The following is a 19,003-nucleotide window of genomic DNA, read 5'->3' on the forward strand; positions in this document are numbered from 1 at the left end:
ATATGAAAACATACAAGGGAAATTAAAGTTTCAACATTTTGGTGCTATGAAGATATGCTACGACCTTTGTTCCCCTGGTGAGCTTTCAATACCCAAATTCACTCCAGGTAGATGGTATTTTACCTGTGATTTAAAAGCTTGTAACTCTGCTTGAAGCTCGTTAATCTTTGCCTCTTTTTTCTGCAATTGAGCCCGAGTTTGTTGGTGGTCGGTAAACTCTTTTTCAAACTGAAAAGTAAAAAAGAAACAAAAACACACAAGAAAGAGAGAAAGATGAAAATAAAAAGCACTATTCTTCATCTAGAAATTTGATTCTAATGATCTGTTGGTAGAACTTTTATGAAAGGAGTGGTAGGTTTTTGCTAAGTCACCCACAGCTCTTCTCTAGGTCCCTCTAGGTCCCACCAAAATCATTCATTTGCAAAGGAGCAGACAAAGTCAGAAATGAAATCTGCGACCATCTCCTCTCAGCAGAACAAACTGGGCCCACAGTTACCTGGAACCCTGGGATTTTTCTTAAAAGTCCCTAAATATCATTGCAACTTTGTGTAAAATAATAGAGAGCTAGGCATTGTACTGAATTCCCTGACCCCTACCTGCAAAAACTTATACTTGAAACTTGTCTGAAGTTTATCAACATGATTTAAAAGAATTCCACTTTAATATTTTGTTTATTAATAAATAACTCCACTTTGTAAATGCATCAATTACTTTCTTTTTTCTTACTACAACATCATGAGGTTTAAGGACCTGATGCAGGCTCTAACCTTCAACAACAGTTTAAGAGGATAAAGTCCATTTTATTTGTCATTAATCTTTGGGAAATTAATGATAAATTAGTCTTTCAAAGTCCTTAGTGCAACACTTTGTGGGAGGAAGGCAAATAACAAAATTTGGTGAATTGAATGAGTTTTCTAATTGATACAGCCACTCATCACAAGTCACCATCCTGTATTCAAACAGCTTCACCTTGCCATCATCATGACTAAACACCTCTACTAGCAGAGGTGAATTCAAATAGAGTACTGTCTCATAATGAAGAACAAGTATTTGACTGCCTTTTAAAAATAAAAATAATAATAATCATTTAAGAAACTACAAATATTTCACAAATGTAGCCTTGAGAGAGTTAAGGTTGGGCTCAGGGTTAGGATTAGGGTTAGGGGCTCTATACACTGATGGCTTCCAAGTCCCTATCACCAGCTCAGCTTCACATCTGCATGCCAGACTGTAAACCAGTCTATAAATATATTTCTAACTTAATGAACATTTTTCAAGACTAAGAAAGCATTCCAGTATTTTCAAAGCCAATATTATCTTCTTCTCTACAAACTTTGATTTTTGAATACCGCTGTTCCATCTAAAATATAGCACATATATCATGACTCCTTTGCTCTTAAACCTTTAGTGGCTTCATTATAAAAGCCACACTCATTAACGCTAATATCTAAGTACCCCCTGATATCTGATCCTATACCATCATTTTCCTTTATTCAATAAATATCTCATAGCATGACTATTATGTGTTTCTCAGAGTAGCAGGGGTACAGAGTTTAAGAGAGTATGATCACTGTGTTTAGTAAGCATAGTGTCTGGTGGCAAAGTCAAAGCAAACTAACCACCCAAAATCTATGAAAATTACCAGCAATAAAGAGAGAAAGACTGGAGGCATGTGCATCATTCCTGAAGGAATGATGCTTGATCTCAGGTTTAAAGAACTTGAGTCATTAGCTGAGAAGTGTCGCTTGCATTTCAAGTACAGTGACTAGCACAGAGTGTACATGAATAACAAGCCATCCCCTGTAAGGGGCACAAAAGGAGGTATGAGAACAAACTGCACAGGATGAAGCTGGAGGTAGACAGGAGTGAAACTTTGGAAAGGAATTTCACAATAAACCAAGAAGCTTTTTTCTCTTTTGTAAAAACTAAAATCTATAGAGAGCTATTAGAGTATTTATCATAAGAAAACAACATAATCAAATTTGCACTTTGGAAAACCCAACCAGCAGCAGTGTGGACAATGGACTGAAAGATAAATACTAGAGGCATAGAAATGAGTGTAGAGCTACTGAAGTTATCCAAGCAAGAACTGAAGCCCTTCCTAAATGAAGGTAGAAAATAGGGTAACGGAAAGAAAAGAAAAAAATATATATATATATATATATAAACACAATCCAAAATATTAGTGTCTGACTGAACAAAGGAAATGAGTGAGGGGAATATATCTAAGATCACGACATTGTTCTGTTGCTTTGCAAGCCAGCAACAAAGTATTATAATTTGAGGGAATGACATATTTATGGGCAAGAATGATGAATTTGGTTTTGAAGGTATTAAACTTGAGATACTTATGGGAAATTCAAAATAAATTTATATATGCCTCCAGGACTTCCTTGGTGACGGAGTGATTAAGAATCCGCCTGCGAATGAAGGGGCATGGGTTCGAGCCCTGATCCAGGAAGATCCCACATGCCACAGAGCAACTAAGCCCGTGTGCCACAACTACGGAGCCTGCACTCTAGAGTTTGCATGCCACAACTACTGAGCCCACATGCCACAACTACTGAAGCCCACACGGCTAGAGCCTGTGCTCCGCAACGAGAAGCCAGTGCAATGAGAAGGCTGCGCACTGCAACGAAGAGCAGTCCCCGCTCTCTGCAACCAGAAAAAGCTTGCGCAGAGCAACAAAGACCCAACACAGCCAAAAATAAAAATAAATAATAAATAAATTTATTAAAAAGAAAAAATTTATATATGCCTCCTCCTCGGCCATCTCACCTTGTTGCCTCACACTAATCCATCAGGGCTCACATTAGCTCTTACTTCCTTGGGTAAGTCTTCCCTTGTAAGTCTATAGACTTACAAACCACATAGGGTTTTCCTACCACAACAATTACCACACTGTAATACAAAATTATCAAAATGTAGTATCACACACCTCAATAACACCCACCAACCTGGAAGCTCACTGATCGCAAGAACCTTTTCTGTTTTATTCATCACCTAACTCAATAAATACTTGTGGAGTGAAGTCATGAGCCTGTTTCTGTCACAACTTCCTTTATATGTTGTATAACAACGTCAATGTCATATACTAAAGGTCCTCAATCTCCCAACCTCAAAAATCTTTGAGAGGTCATTTTCTCTACTCTCCTTTATACGACTGCTCAGCCAATGTTTACTGCTATTTAGCAAGAAATAAAAAACTAAATTCTTAGGAGAGTAAGAATGAAGAAGTCTTTTTCACAATATCAATATGTACACTATCCTACCTTATAGGCCTAGAATAAGATGCAAAAGGAAAAAGAATTATATATAGGAATAAAAATAAAACTGTAAAAACAACCAGTCATAATTAGTACACTCAAAGAAAACTTATTAAATTAACTTGACCATACTGAGAGTATCTGTATTACTTTATCTTTATTTATTACTTTATACTTTATACTTTATTTATTTATACTTTATAACTTTATCTGTATAAATTTCTACATCTTCCCCTATACAGAGAGTATCTGTACTACTTACCAAAGAGATAAATTTCTACATCTTCCCCTATAAAAGGATCAGACGAAATATAAAGTGTGCTTTAGCATTTTTATATCTATACTCAAATCACAGTAGCCTTGGGGATAAAATGAATCTCCACTAAAGATGTACTTTATAAAAACTGATATGATAGCCTTCTTCTCCAAAAGAGTTAGCAGAGCAGTATTATGCTTACAAAATTACATGCAAAAATGTCAAGAAACACAGTTAAGGTTGAAGCTCTGCTTAATTTCATTCCCTAGGGTAAATGTATTAGTGCATCTGTACAAGAAGGTGGATAACTCAATATTCTCTATGTACTTTCTGACATTTCTGGTCTTCATTTTTCAAATTTATGCACAAAAATAAAGAATGTGTCTAGCAACCATGATAGCTTCCTGCCTAAAGCAAAGTATTTACATGTGTCCTTATAAAGCTATCAGAGAAAAATTCTTGCTGACACATACAAAATGGTATGGCAATAGAAATCATCTATGGAGCAAAAAATATTTTCTGAATATACCTAAGACATATAACTGCTGACTAAAAGGAGACAACTAACCTTGATCAAGGTCTTTCTTCTATTTACATGAAAAGCTTACAAGTTTAAAACAATGTCTTAAAAAAGTTATCAAGTTTAACACCAGTCATATATGAATACTGTATACCTAAAAATGATTCTAAAAGCAAATTTAAGGGAGACCTTCAAGACGGCAGAGGAGTAAGATGTGGAGATCACCTTCCTCCCCACAAATACATCAGAAATACATCTACATGTGGAACTGCTCCTATAGAACACTCACTGAACGCTGGCAGAAGACCTCAGACCTCCCAAAAGGCAAGAAACACCCCACATACCTGGGTAGGGCAAAAGAAAAAAGAAAAAACAGAGACAAAAGAATAGGGATGGAACCTGCACCAGTAGGAGGGAGAGATGACAGAGGAAAGGTGTCCACACACTGGGAAGCCCCTTCACTAGTGGAGACGGGGAGTGGCAGGGGAGAAGCTTCAGAGCCATGGAGGAGAGCGCAGCTGCAGGGATGCAGAGGGCAAAGTGGAGAGACTCCTGCGCAGGGGATCGGTGACAACCAGCACTCACCAGCCTGAGAGGCTTGCCTGCTCATCCACCAGGGCAGGTGGGGGCTGGGAGCTGAGGCTCGGGCTTCGGAGGTCAGATCCCAGGGAGAGGACGGGTTGGCTGCATGAACACAGCCTGAAGGGGGCTAGTGGGCCACAGCGAGCCAGGAGGGAGACCAGGAAAAAGTCTGGACCTGCCTAAGAGGCAAGACATTGTTTCTGGGTGCGTGAGGAGAGGGGATTCAGAGCACCACCTAAACGAGCTCCAGAGACAGGCACGAGCCACGGCTATCAGCGCAGACACCAGAGACAAGCATGAAACACTAAGGCTGCTACTGCAGCCACCAAGAAGCCTGTATGCACGCACAGGTCACTATCTATACCTCCCCTCCCGGAAGGCTGTGCAGCTCGCCACTGCCAGGGTCCCGTGATACAGGGACAACTTCCCCAGGAGAACACATGGCTCGCCTCAGGCTGTTGCAACATCCCCAGCCCTCTGCCACTGCAGGCTCCCCCCGCATTCCGTACCCCTCCCTCCTCCCGGCCTGAGTGAACCAGAGCGCACAAATCAGCTGCTACTTTAACCTTTCCTGTCTGAGCGAAGAACTGAAGCCAGAGGGCGACCTACACGCAGAGACGGAGCTAATCCAAAGCTGAACCCCAGGAGCTGTGCAAACGAAGAAGAGAAAGGGAAATTTCTCCCAATATCCTCAGGAGCAGCAGATTATATCTTCACAATCAACTTGATGTAGGCTGCATCTGTGGAATACCTGAATAGACGAGCATCCCAAAGTTGAGACGGTGAACTTTGGGAGTAAATGTAGACTTGGGGTTTGCTTTCTGCATCTAATTTGTTCCTGGTTTTACATTTATCTTAGTTTAGTATTTAGAGTTTATTATCATTGGTAGATTTGTTAATTGATTTGGTTGCTCTCTTCCTCCTTTTTTTCTTTTTTTATATATATAGATATTTTTTTCCTTTTTCTCTTCTTTTTAGTGTGTATGTGTACGCTTCTTTGTGTGATTTTGTCTGTAGAGCTTTGCTTTTACCATTTCTCCTAGAGTTCTGTCTGTCCATTTTTTTTTTTAAGTATAGTTTTTAGCGCTTGTTATCATTAGTGGATTTGATTTTCAGTTTGGTTACTCTCTTCTTTCTTTCTTCTTTCTAGTACTTCTTCAATTTTTTTTATTTTTAATAATTTTTTTTTATTATTTTATTTTATTTTTCTCTTTCTTTTTCTTCTCCTTTTTCTTCTGAGCCACGTGGATGACAGGGTCATGGTGCTGCAGCTGGGTGTCAGGCCTGCGCCTCTAAGGTGGGAAAGCCGAGATCAGGATATTGGTCCACCAGAGAACTCCCGGCTCCATGTAATGTCAAACAGCGAAAGATCTCCCAGAGATCTCCATCTGAATGCTAAAACCCAGCTCCACTCAACGACCAGCAAGCTACAGTGCTGGACACCCTATGCCAAATAACTAACAAGACAGGAACACAACCCCACCCATTAGCAGAGAGGCTGCCTAAAACCATAAAAAGGTCACAGACACCCCAAAACACACCACCAGACGCAGTCCTGCCCAACAAAAAGACAAGATCCAGCCTCATCCACCAGAAAACAGGCAGTAGTCCCCTCCACCAGGAAGCCTACACAACCCACTGAAACAACCTTAGCCACTGGGGGCAGAAACCAAAAACAACGGGAACTACAAACCTGCAGCCTGCGAAAAGGAGACCCCAAACACAGTAAATTAAGCAAAATGAGAAGACAGAGAAACACACAACAGATGAAGGAGCAAGGTAAAAATCCATCAGACCATTTAAATGAAGACGGAATAGGCAGTCTACCTGAAAAAGAATTCAGAGTAATGATAGTAAAGATGACCGAAAATCTTGGAAATAGAATGGAGAAAATACAAGAAATTTTTAACAAGGACCTAGAAGAACTAGAGAGCAAACAATGATGACCAACACAATAAATGAAATTAAAAATTCCCTAGAAGGAAGCAATAGCAGAATAACTGAGGCAGAAGAATGCAGAAGTGACCTGGAATACGAAATAGTGGAAATAACTATTGAAGAACAAAGACTGAAAAGAATTGAGGACAATCTCAGAGACCTCTGGGACAACATTAAATGGACCAACATTCGAATTATAGGGGTCCAAGAAGAAGAAAAGAAAAAGAAAGGGTCTGAGAAAATATTTGAAGAGATTATAGTTGACAATTTCACTAATAAGGGAAAGGAAATAGTCAATCAAGTCCAGGAAGCATAGACAATCCCATACAGGATAAATGCAAGAAGAAGCACACCAAGACACATACTAATTAAACTATCAACTATTCAATACAAAGAACAAATATTAAAAGCAGCAAGGGAAAAACAACAAATAACACACAAGGGAATGCCCATAAGGTTAACAGCTGATCTTTCAGCAGAAACTGTGCAAGCCAGAAGGCAGTGGCAGGACATATTTAAAGTGATGAAAGGGAAAAACCTACAACCAAGATTACTCTACCCAGCAAAGATCTCAGTCAGATTCAATGGAGAAATGAAAATCTTTATAGACAACAAAGGCTAAGAGAATTCAGCACCACCAAACCAGCTTTACAACAAATGCTATAGGAACTTCTCTAGGCAGGAAACACAAGAGAAGGAAAAGACCTACAATAACAAACCCAATTCAATTAAGAAAATGGTAATAGGAACATACATATCGATAATTACCTTAAATGTAAATGGATTAAATGCTCCAACCAAAACACAGACTGGCTGAAAGGATACAAAACAAGACCCATATATATGCTGTCTAAAAGAGACCCACTTCATACATAGGGACACATAAAGACTGAAAGTAAGGGACTGAAAAAGATATTCCATGAAAATGGAAATCAATAGAAAGCTGGAGTACCAATTTTCATATCAGACAAAATGGACTTTAAACACTATTACAAGAGACAAAGAAGGACATTACATAATGATCAAGGGATCAATCCAAGAAGAAGATATAACAATTGTAAATATTTATGCACCCAACATAGGACCACCTCAATACATAAGGCAAATGCTAACAACTGTAAAAGGAGAAATCGACAGTAACACAATCATAGTAGGGAAGTTAACACCCCACTTTCACCAATGGCCATATCATCCAAAATGAAAATAAATAAGGAAACACAAGCTTTATATGATACATTAAACAAGATGGACTGAATTGATATTTATAGGACATTCCATCCAAAAACAACACAATACACATTCTTCTCAAGTGCTCATGGAACATTTTCCAGGATAGATCATACCCTGGGTCACAAATCAAGCCTTGGTAAATTTAAGAAAATTGAAATCATATCAAGTACTTTTCCCAATCACAACGCTATGAGACTACGTATCAATTACAGAAAAAAATCTGTAAAAAATACAAACACATGGAGGCTAAATAATACAATCCTTAATAATAACCAAGAGATCACTGAAGAAATCAAAAAGGAAATCAAAAATACCTAGAAACAAAGGAAAATGAAAACACACCAACCCAATACCTATGGGATACAGCAAAAGCAGTTCTGAGAGGGAAGTTTATAGCAATACAATTCTACCTGAAGAAACAAGAAATATCTCAAATAAACAACCTAACATTACACATAAAGCAATGAGAGAAAGAACAAAAAAACCTCAAGTTTAGCAGAAGGAAAGAAATCATAAGGATCAGATCAGAAATAAATGAAAAAGAAATGAAAGAAACAATAGAAAAGATCTATAAAACTAAAAACTGGTTCGTTGAGAAGATAAACCAAATTGATAAATCATTAGCCAGACTCATCAAGAAAAAAAGGGTTAAGAATCAAATCAATAGAATTAGAAAGAAAAAAGGAGAAGTAACAACTCACACTGCAGAAATACAAAGGATCAGGAGAGATTACTACAAGCAACTATATGCCGATAAAATGGACAACCTGGAAGAAATGGACAAATTCTTAGAAAAGTACAACCTTCCGAGACTGAACCAGGAAGAAATAGAAAATATAAACACACCAGTCACAAGCACTGAAATTGAGACTGTGATTAAAAATCTTCCAACAAACAAAAGCCAAGGACCAGATGGCTTCACAGGTGAATTCTATCAAGCACTTAGAGAGCTAACAGCTATCTTTCTAAAACTCCTCCAATACAGCAGAGGGAAGAACACTGCCAAACTCATTCTACAAGGCCACCATCTCCCTGATACCAACGCCAGACATAGATGTCACAAAGAAAGAAAACTATAGGCCAATATCACTGATGAACATAGATGCAAAAATCCTCAACAAAATACTAGCAAACAGAATCCAACAGCATGTTAAAAGTATCATACACCATGATCAAGTGGTGTTTATCCCAGGAATGCAAGAATTCTTCAATAGACGCAAATCAATCAATGTGATACACCATATTAAAAAACTGAAGCAGAAAAAACATATGATCATCACAACAGATGCAGATAAAGCTTTTGACAAAATTCAACACCCATTTATGATAAAAACTCTCCAGAAAGTAGGCACAGAGGGAACCTACCTCAACATAATAAACACCATGTATGACAAACCCACCGCAAGTAGCATACTCAATGGTGAAAAACTGAAAGCATTTCCACTAAGATCAGGAACAAGACAAGGATGTTCACTTTCGCCACTCTTATTTAACATAGTTTTGGAAGTCATAGCCACAGCAAGCAGAGAAGAAAAAGAAATAAAAGGAATAAAAATTGGAAAAGAAGAAGTAAAACTGTCACTGTTTGCAGATAACATGATACTCGACATAGAGAATCCTAAAGATGCCACCAGAAAACTATTAGAACTAATCAATGAAGTTGCTACGGTTGCAGAATACAAAATTAATGTACAAAATCTCTGGTATTCCTATACACCTACAACGAAAAATCAGTAAGTGAAATTAAGGAAACATTCCCATTTACGATTGCAACAAAAAGAATAAAATACCTAGGAGTAAACCTACCTAAGGAGACAAAAGACCTCTATGCAGAAAACTATAACACACTGATGAAAGAAATTAAAGATGATACAAACAGATGGAGAGATATATCATGTTCTTGGATTGGAAGAATCATCATTGTCAAAATGACAATACTACCCAAAGCAATATACAGATTCAATGCAATACCTATCAAACTACCAATGGCATTTTTCACAGAACTACAACAAAAAATTTCACAATTTGTATGGAAACACAAAAGACCCTGAATAGCCAAAGCAATTTTGAGAAAGAAAAATGGAGCTAGAGGAATCAGGCTCACTGAGTTCAGACTATATCCCAAAGCTACAGTAATCAAGACAGTATGGTACTGGCACAAAAACAGAAATATAGATCTATGGAACAGGATAGAAAGCCCCGACATAAACTCCCGTCCATAAAATCACCTTATTTTTTATAAAGGAGGCAAGAATATACAATGGAGAAAAGGCAGCCTCTTCAATAAGTGGTGCTGGGAAAACTGGACAGTTACATTTGAAGGAATGAAATTAGAACACTCCCTAACACTATACACAAAAATACTCTCAAAATTGATTAAAGACTTAAATGTAAGGCCAAACACTATAAAACTCTTAAAGGAAAACATAGGGAGAGCACTCTATGACATAAATCACAGCAAGATCCTTTTTGAAGCACCTCCTATAGAAATGGAAATACAAACAAAAATAAACAAATGGGACCTAATGCAACTTATCAGCTTTTGCACAACAAAGGAAACCATAAACAAGACCAAGAGACAACCCTCAGAATGGGAGAAAATATTTGCAAATGAAGCAACTGACAAAGGTTTAATATCCAAAATATACAAGCAGCTCATGAAGCTCAATACCAAAAAAACCAACAACCCAATCCAAAAATGGGAAGAAGACCTAAATAGACATTTCTCCAAATCAGATATACAGATTGACAACAAACACGTGAAAGAATGCTCAACATCACTAATTATTAGAGAAATGCAAATCAAAACTACAATGAGGTATCACCTCACACTGGTCAGAATGGCCATCATCAGAAAATCTACAAACAATAAATGCTGGAGAGGTTGTGGAGTAAAGGGAACCCTCTTGCACTGTTGGTGGGAATGTAAATGGATACAGCCACTATGGAGAACAGTATGGACGTTCCTTAAAAAACTAAAAATAGAACTACCATATGACCCAGCAATCCCACTCCTGGGTATATACCCTGAGAAAACCATAAAAGAGTCATGTACCAGAGTGTTCACTGCAGCTCTATTTACAATAGCCAGGACACGGAAGCAACCTAAGTGTCCATCAACAGATGAATGGTTAAAGAAGATGTGGCACATATATACAATGGAATATTACTCAGCCATAAAAAGAAACGAAATTGAGTTATTTGTAGTGAGGTAGATGGACCTAGATTCTGTCATACAGAGTGAAGTCAGAAAGAGAAAAACAAATACCGTATGCTAACACATATATGTGGAATCTAAAAAAAAAAATAATGGTCATGAAGAACCTAGGGGCAAGATGGGAATAAAGACACAGACTTACTGGAGAATGGACTTGAGGACACAGGGAGTGGGAAGGGTAAACTGGGACAAAGTGAGAGATTGGCATGGACTTAACTATACTACCAAATGTAAAATAGATAGCTAGTGGGAAGCAGCCACATAGCACAGGGAGATCAGCTCAGTGCTTTGTGACCACCTAGAGGGGTGGAATAGGGAGGGTGGGAGGGAGACACAAGAGGCAGGAGATATGGGGATATATGTATATGTATAGCTGATTCACTTTGTTATAAAGCAGAAACTAACACACCATTGTAAAGCAATTATACTCCATAAAGATGTTTAAAAAAAAGAAAATTTAAACTATCTAGGATGCATTCAAATCAAACACTCGAAAGTTTGCTACTACTTTCCCACAATGAATTGAAGTATTTACTGAGCTTGGAATACAGAGTCAGTGGGGTGAAAGGTCACCATACAACACAAACATCTATCAACTGGAACACTTATGACACTTAATTTATAGGATCTATTAATGTGTTTCCCCCTGTAAACTTAGTTGCTTCACAGCAATGGCGATATCATATCCACAGCTGTAATCCAAGCCTGCAGCCAAAGGCCTGGGAGATAATATCCTCTCACTAAGTATTTGGTGAAACTTAAGACTTCTTGGACAGGATACTTACAAAGTTTTTCATAAGTTACAAATAACTTATGAAAGTGTCTACCATTTGCAAGTTATGTTTTATCTTAAAAGTCTATAAAAAATGTACAATTCTCTCAAGGTTCATGTAGGGCCTGACGCATCAAAAATGTAGACTCTCTGGCATAGTGCCTAACTCAGTGTAAATGTTCCTTTTGTATGTGTTCATTGAGGTGGTGGTAGCAGTAATTACCATGATTCCTTGAATATGAGGAACCAGCCCTAAGAATTCAAATCAGAGTGACTACTTAAAATGTAAAGAATCCAACAACAAAAAATAATTATAAAATTTAAAAGTAAAATTTTAAAAAGAGAAAAAGTCTAATAGATACCCATTAAGTAGAGATAAAAGCACAAAACACTACCTTAAAGAAAACTGGGGAATGGCTAGATGGTCAGCAATACTATTGGCCAGAAACAAATGCAACTGCTGACATTCAATACTTTTTATCTATGAAAATGACAATTTTATGTGGTTCCACTTAGTCTAATGAAGTAACTTTAATCAAAACAGAAAGCAAGTTAAAATTTTTCTCTTAAAATTTTTAGACATAATTTCAATTTTAAGGGCCTAAATTATATGGTATCTTGAGAAATACTCCAATCTTAAAATGTTGACTCTGTACATTGTCAATCATTTATTCATTCAACTCATTCAAAGAATATGTTTTAGTTCTCAGTCCAGGAATTGTTCTAGGTGCCAGGATAGTGAATAAAGCAAACACAAATCCCTCATAAAGTTTATTCCAGAGGGAGAAATAGACAAGACATTTGCATATACACACACAGATACCTAAATGATGCAACATGTCAGATGGTGATAAATACAAAAGTAGAAAAAACAAGAAAAGAAGCACAGGGAGGGTCAGAGTTGGGACTGGGGAGTTTAAATGTTTAAATATAATGGTCCAGGAAGTCCTTGGCATTTGTGAAAATGGCATTTGTGAAAATACCTGAAGGAGGTAAAGAAGGAAGTGAGAAGAAGGCACAGAGTCCATGAGGCAGAAGCAGAGCTGCAGGAGCCCCCATATAGTCTTGCAAAGTTAGTCAAATTACTTACTTTCTTGTTAAGTTCTGATGCTTTCTCTTCAAACTCTTCTAGTTTCACCTGATCTATGCAAATATCTAAAATTGCAATGACAAAATTTTTCTTAAATTCATTGTTACTTTAAAAGTTTAGAAAGAAAAAAATCATAGAGAAAAATTAGAAATAGTGTCAGTAATAAAATAAACAAAATGGTGAAACATAATGTTGGAATGGAGAAGGATTTTCTAAGCATGATACCAAGGTCACAAAATATAAGGAGAAAGATAAACCCAATTACAATTCTAAGCTTGTATTAGGCAAAAGGAGGAGGGAGTTCAACTGTAACATACAATGCTGAAAGGTTGCTATCCTCAATTCATAAATATTTTGAAAAAAGAGAAGAGGATACTCAATACCAACTAGGAAAATGTGCAATAGTAATGAGCCGAAAATTAGGAATAAAAAAATTAAAAATTGCTAAATCGTAAGAACAGATACTTGATTTTCCCTAGTAATATGAAAATATAAAAAGTTTTCATGAAAAATAAGCAAAGATTAAATGATCCCTAATGTCAAGTATTGGAGATAGCACAGGGAACCCTACTCTCCTAAAAACAGTGGAAGTATAATTAAGGAATTTGCTGATGAGAAACTATACAATATGTACTAAAACTTAAAATTAATATTTTCTTTCACCCAGTAATGTATTTCTAGGACTTTGCCTTTAAGCAAGAATATTCATTAAAATATTATGTTAGCAAAAAACTGAAAATAACATAAATGTCCACCAATAATAGACTGACTAATAAGCTCTGATATGTATCCACATGATGGGATACTTTGCAGGAGAAGTAATTCATATAATGAATGAATTCATTATGGATGTCTCATGAATGTACTATATCCCTTCTTTCTTTTTTTAATGAAAGTAATAATGAACATGGTTTAAGAAAATATACCACAGAACAAGTTAGGAGAAGCAAAAGTCAACCAAATCAATGCATCCAAAACTCAGTCCCGCTTCCTAAATGCTTCCTCTTACAGCTCTGGTGGTTAGCTTCCTAACTCTAAATAAAGTGTGTACACCATTATTTTCTGATTTAACTATTTAGGACATTATAGACAACTTCCTACTATGAAATAAGAAAACAATGTTTCCCATCTAATCCCAATTTCTGATAATTTTACTTTCATTTGGCTGGCTCTGTAGCACTAAATTAATACTTAATCCTCTGATTCTTGTTGCACAGACAGGATCTCTTGAATCCCTCTTTTAATATATGGAGTTATCTGTGCCCTATACTTTCCAATATGTATCTCCCCTACTGTCTTCTCTCACCTAAACGTGTAAATACAGGGACACTCTCTTCTGTATTTAAGTCTTCTGCATTGTGTCCATAAGTTTATTCTAAACATTTACAATAAATAAACACAATGAACTTACTATAACTATGTAACATGTTTCACTTATATAGCCAAGAAGTATTCAAAGATTATATAGTATTTCCTTCTCAAGAATTCAATGTCAAAACCTCTCACCTACTCAAGAAAAAATATTCCTAATGTCCAGGTAGAAAAAGTATTCTCTTCAGACACTATTCAGAATCATTCCACATTTTAGTTTGCTACATATTTAGAGCATATTTTTCTTCATTTCTATGTCCCTCCCATCCCCAGGAACTCCTAATTTCTTCTCTCCTGCAGAGAGAAACAAGTATTCACTTTATAAGTCTCACTAGTATTATCTACTCCTTTCTCATTCTATACATTCCACACTTCTTCCTGAACTCAAATATTATATGAAGAAAAAACAACTTCACGCAAAGAATAAGATATTTCTTTTTAAAGCTAAACCAAGATTTGACATATGGTAACTTCTTAAACATTAGTTACAATGTGGAATCAGGTATGATGTCAATGACCATTTTGTACTCTGTTACTTTTAAATCATTTAGACACAACAAGCCCTGGTCATTTGGGAAAGAGTGGTTTGCAGTCATGCAGATCCTCCAGATGGTGACACATCTCATCATACAATATCAAAATAATCAGATAGGGTAATACCACCACTGATCTCATCAGAAAAAAATTTAGAACTGCAAAGCTGCCAAGATGATGGTAGCAAGTACAAGTTTTCCAAAACTCAAATATTTACTTGAATATTCCAATTTTATCATTGGTAACATATTTTATCATTTTCATTGAAGTTACAGACACATTTTATTTCATTTTTAGGAAAGTGTGTGCCAAACACTCACATCTGAGTAGCCACAATTTGTATGACAATCCTTTTTTCAAAGTTAAAAAAAAAAAAAATCAGGCATTTCAGCTGGCAACTCAGACGATTACACAAGTATTTCCTATTGGACTCTGGTTTGCAGCACAAGTGATTCACACACACAATATATTGATTGAATATATTCACACAGAATATTGCAATGATGTGTGTGCAAAGGTAAATATTTAATAAAATTAACATTTTTTTAGTTCTTTATCAAGAACATTCTTAAATAAAAAATGGCACTTTTTTTGTTTCATTTCTTTTGTTTTACTGAGAATAAAGAATCCCATGGCTACTAACACAGTTTGGTGCCACTGCCTTGATTCACAACAAAGTACCAGCAGTTTTCCCAATATTGCTCTGAAAATATCAACAGAGTAAAAATGGCAAATAACTGTCTCAGTATTGTTATGAAAATAGTTTTGACTATTAGGACCTCCTGAAAAGGTATCCAGGACCCTCTGGAGTCTACAGGCCACACTGTGAGAAACAACACTCTAGCACTAACCCATGGGTAAGGGACATAAGGTATTTCCTTTTAAATAACAGAGAAACACTCACCAACAAACTGACTTAAATCTAAGTCTAGTCTTTTTCGATATGTGAAGTCTGGATCCATCCCATCTCTATGCAGTACAATCTGGGATACACACTCATCAATTAATTTGAAGTACTGTTGCCTAGAACCAAGGAAAAGAATAAATGTACACTCTATTAGTGTAACTTTACATCAAAACAAAATATTTCAGTAGCTTGATTTCTAGTTCAATAATATACAAATTGTATAGTTTCAACAGCTGACATATAGATTTAACATGGGAGTGAGAGTAAATACAACTGCCACTTTCCTTCTAATGATTTTAACACATTATATTTTTTATGATCTTTTAGCTATAAATACAGTGTGCTTTAAAGATCATTTTCTTACAAAAGTCAGAATCTTGACTTAATTAGTAGTCAGTAAGAAAGAGAATATTAAAATGAAGTGATATGTACTTAAAAGCAGTCCTCAGCAGAGATCATCAATGTATCACTGTACCATACTGAAAAAGCTACCATTAATTCATTTTATTAATACAAACCAAAAGATATATTTTCTAAAAAATTATCTGGAAAGTTCTTAAAACCATACAGTTCACTGTTTTTAGAATGTTTGTGATACTGTGAATTATAAACAATATCATATGAATGTTCCTTACTCAAAAGAGAGCTAGGAAAATTCAGTATAACAATTTTTGTCCAAATTTTAAATTTAATTAAAATCCCCAAATAGGTTTCATGTGTTAGTACAATTAAGTTCAATCCACCTGTGTTAGTAATAAGCTAAAAAACATCCCTTAAAAACTCAAGCCAACAAAGGTGAAAGAAATATCCAGAAGATTTTACAAACAAAACCAAACTACAGTGATAGAGAGAGTGATAGAGAGGGTGGGTAATATTCTAAGGAGTACAGTCCTCCATCCGAACCACCACTTAGGACTATTTCTTCTCAATGACTTTTTGCATAGTTTTCCTCTCCAACCCCTTCTCACCACATATGTGACGATGCCTCCAGCTACTTGAGATTTCCTTCCCTGTATACTATGACCTACTGCCCTGGTCCTATTTACCTGGTACCTAATAAACCATCCATTATGCTGAATAAAATTCACCACAGCTTAACATTAGCAAATAAGACAATGTTCATTAATTGTCATAGAGTAAAAATATTCAAGACATAGTGTTCTTGGATACAGATTAAAGCAAGAAGGTATTATCAATGCTTTCCTCAATGTCCTCAACTTCTTTCAATGAAATAATCTCCCATTCCCTAATATTTTAGCTATAATAACCACATTTACACTTGAGGTACATAAATTGCACACACGTTTCTATCTATCACATTTAAAAACTGAGATGATGCACTCTGTCCCTTTACTCTTATTTAATGTTATCTTGATGTTGTTTTAATAAAAACATGGCTTAAATTAACACAAGCTATTGTGTGTAATTTTTTAAAAAAAACATAATGTCATTGTTTTCTCACTTCCACCACCCTAAATTATGAGCTCATTTATAATGTAGCTGAAAATTCATGCAAAAACTCTTTCAGTAAGGCAATACTAGTAAAGAACAATGTACTTCTGGATTCTAGAAATGTAAATCTAGAAAATAATCTCTATGAGTGATATTGGTAAGGTAGTGAATATGTCAAAGGAATATGTAAACAACCTAATTAAGGGATAAACATAAATGTCATTACTTCATTAATAAAAGTCATTTTTGTTGGAGAATATTTTGAAATCACCTTCACTTTCTCTGCAGTTTTTTTTTACCAAATATCAGAAATTATCTCCCATGCACATCCAGCTAACATGCTATTTTGCACAGAATAAGCCATTAATAATTTGTTACAGAATTGAATTTGATCTTCTATCCACCTTCCAGTTATCTCACAGCACTGGATTTTTCTTGGGGACCTTTGATGTACATTCTCCAATTGAGTTCCATTTCAGTAAAATTTCCTTTTCTTCCAGATGTGAAAGTAAGCAAAGATTTTAATTTTCCTATCCACTAATTATTTTAAATGACAATATTTTGCATTCTACAATGAAAATTAACTTATAAAAAACTTCAAAAATTGTATTTATTAATGTCAATTTTAATTTTAAATGTTCATCAGTTGAAAATTTCAGATAACTGAATATTTCTGAAAGGTGAAATCTAGGTCCATTTGAGGTAGTAAAACTAAAAAATGAAGGTAAAACCGAAAGAACAAGATTTAAGAATCTTGGACTACACAGCAAAAAGAGTAAAATTTACTATATGTTAATTAAAAGGATGAATATATAATAAATATATTAAGTGACCACAATTCTGACTCTATCTTGTAATAAATGTATACTCACTATAAGAATCAACCACAACAATAATAGTAATAAATAACTGAGAATTTTGGAACATAGGAAAGAATCGATGGGGTCATATTCACTACAGCAGTCATGGGAAGAATTCTGCCTTCATAGCAACCATATCTGGAACAGAGACCAAGGGCATCAGGCTCAAAGAGCCAAGAAAGAAGGCAACATAGAAGAGTATCAAACTCAAAAGGTGCTACTCAAAAAATGACCAAACTAGATGAACTTCTATGCCTCACTAATGTCACTTTGGTAATGCAACAATGTAATATTTCTTTAGACTCTTGATTCCACTAAAGGGAAAAGCTCGCCTGAGTGTGCCCCATTACAGTTGTGCTTTTTAATCTGTTTTGAAGTTAGACACAACCACATGCTCCCCGGAACACAGATGAAGGGATTAAATAACCCCCTTTGTAACACTGTAGACACACTCAACACTTCGAAAGCAAACAGCAGTCTTAAATTCTTGGAAATTCAAGCGGCAAAAAATCAGAGGTTGACAGGACCAGCCACACAGGTATCAAGAAAAGGTTGGGGCTACTTTAGAATAAATGGAAGTTCCAAGTTTATTTTTAGGTAAATCTTCAGGAGTACAGAATTACAATTAGTGGGGTATGTATGATACTTAAAAATATTATTAATCAAATATTAGTATTTTTTATCTAGCATTTATAAAGTGGTTAAATATTTAAAGTGTCTTATTTTAACAAAATATGAGAAAGAAACAAATGAAGTCTCAAAACAGGTTCCTGAACTCTATTTTAGAATACCACTAGGATTTCCCAATTCTACAAAGGAAAGAGGTAGGGTGGATGATCTGTACTCATCTAGAAGAACCTAAAGTTTTACCATGTTTAGACTTTTATTCTATTCACTTGTAAGGTACATCCAAAACGTAAATTGTACCCTCTGACATCACCTAGAGGACACAGACTGAATGAGACTGTCTAGCAACTCCTTCTACTTGAAATCACAGTAAGAAAAGAT

The 19,003-nt window shown here is 35.8% G+C and overlaps 1 protein-coding gene across 2 annotated transcripts in view; it reads right to left on the minus strand.

The window, feature by feature from the left end:
- The window catches only part of DIAPH3 (diaphanous related formin 3), a 565,809-nt gene that overhangs the window by 343,540 nt on the left and 203,266 nt on the right, over positions 1–19,003 (minus strand). For both annotated transcript variants that reach the window (XM_067016329.1, XM_059042398.2), the window contains 3 exons: positions 15,681–15,799; positions 12,872–12,936; positions 124–228 (listed from right to left, as the gene is read on the minus strand). In XM_067016329.1, coding sequence (XP_066872430.1) covers positions 124–228; positions 12,872–12,936; positions 15,681–15,799 — 289 coding nt within the window. The remainder of the gene's footprint in view (positions 1–123; positions 229–12,871; positions 12,937–15,680; positions 15,800–19,003) is intronic.

This window comes from Kogia breviceps, chromosome 16 (genome assembly GCF_026419965.1).
Source record: "Kogia breviceps isolate mKogBre1 chromosome 16, mKogBre1 haplotype 1, whole genome shotgun sequence".
NCBI classification, from domain to species: domain Eukaryota; kingdom Metazoa; phylum Chordata; class Mammalia; order Artiodactyla; family Physeteridae; genus Kogia; species Kogia breviceps.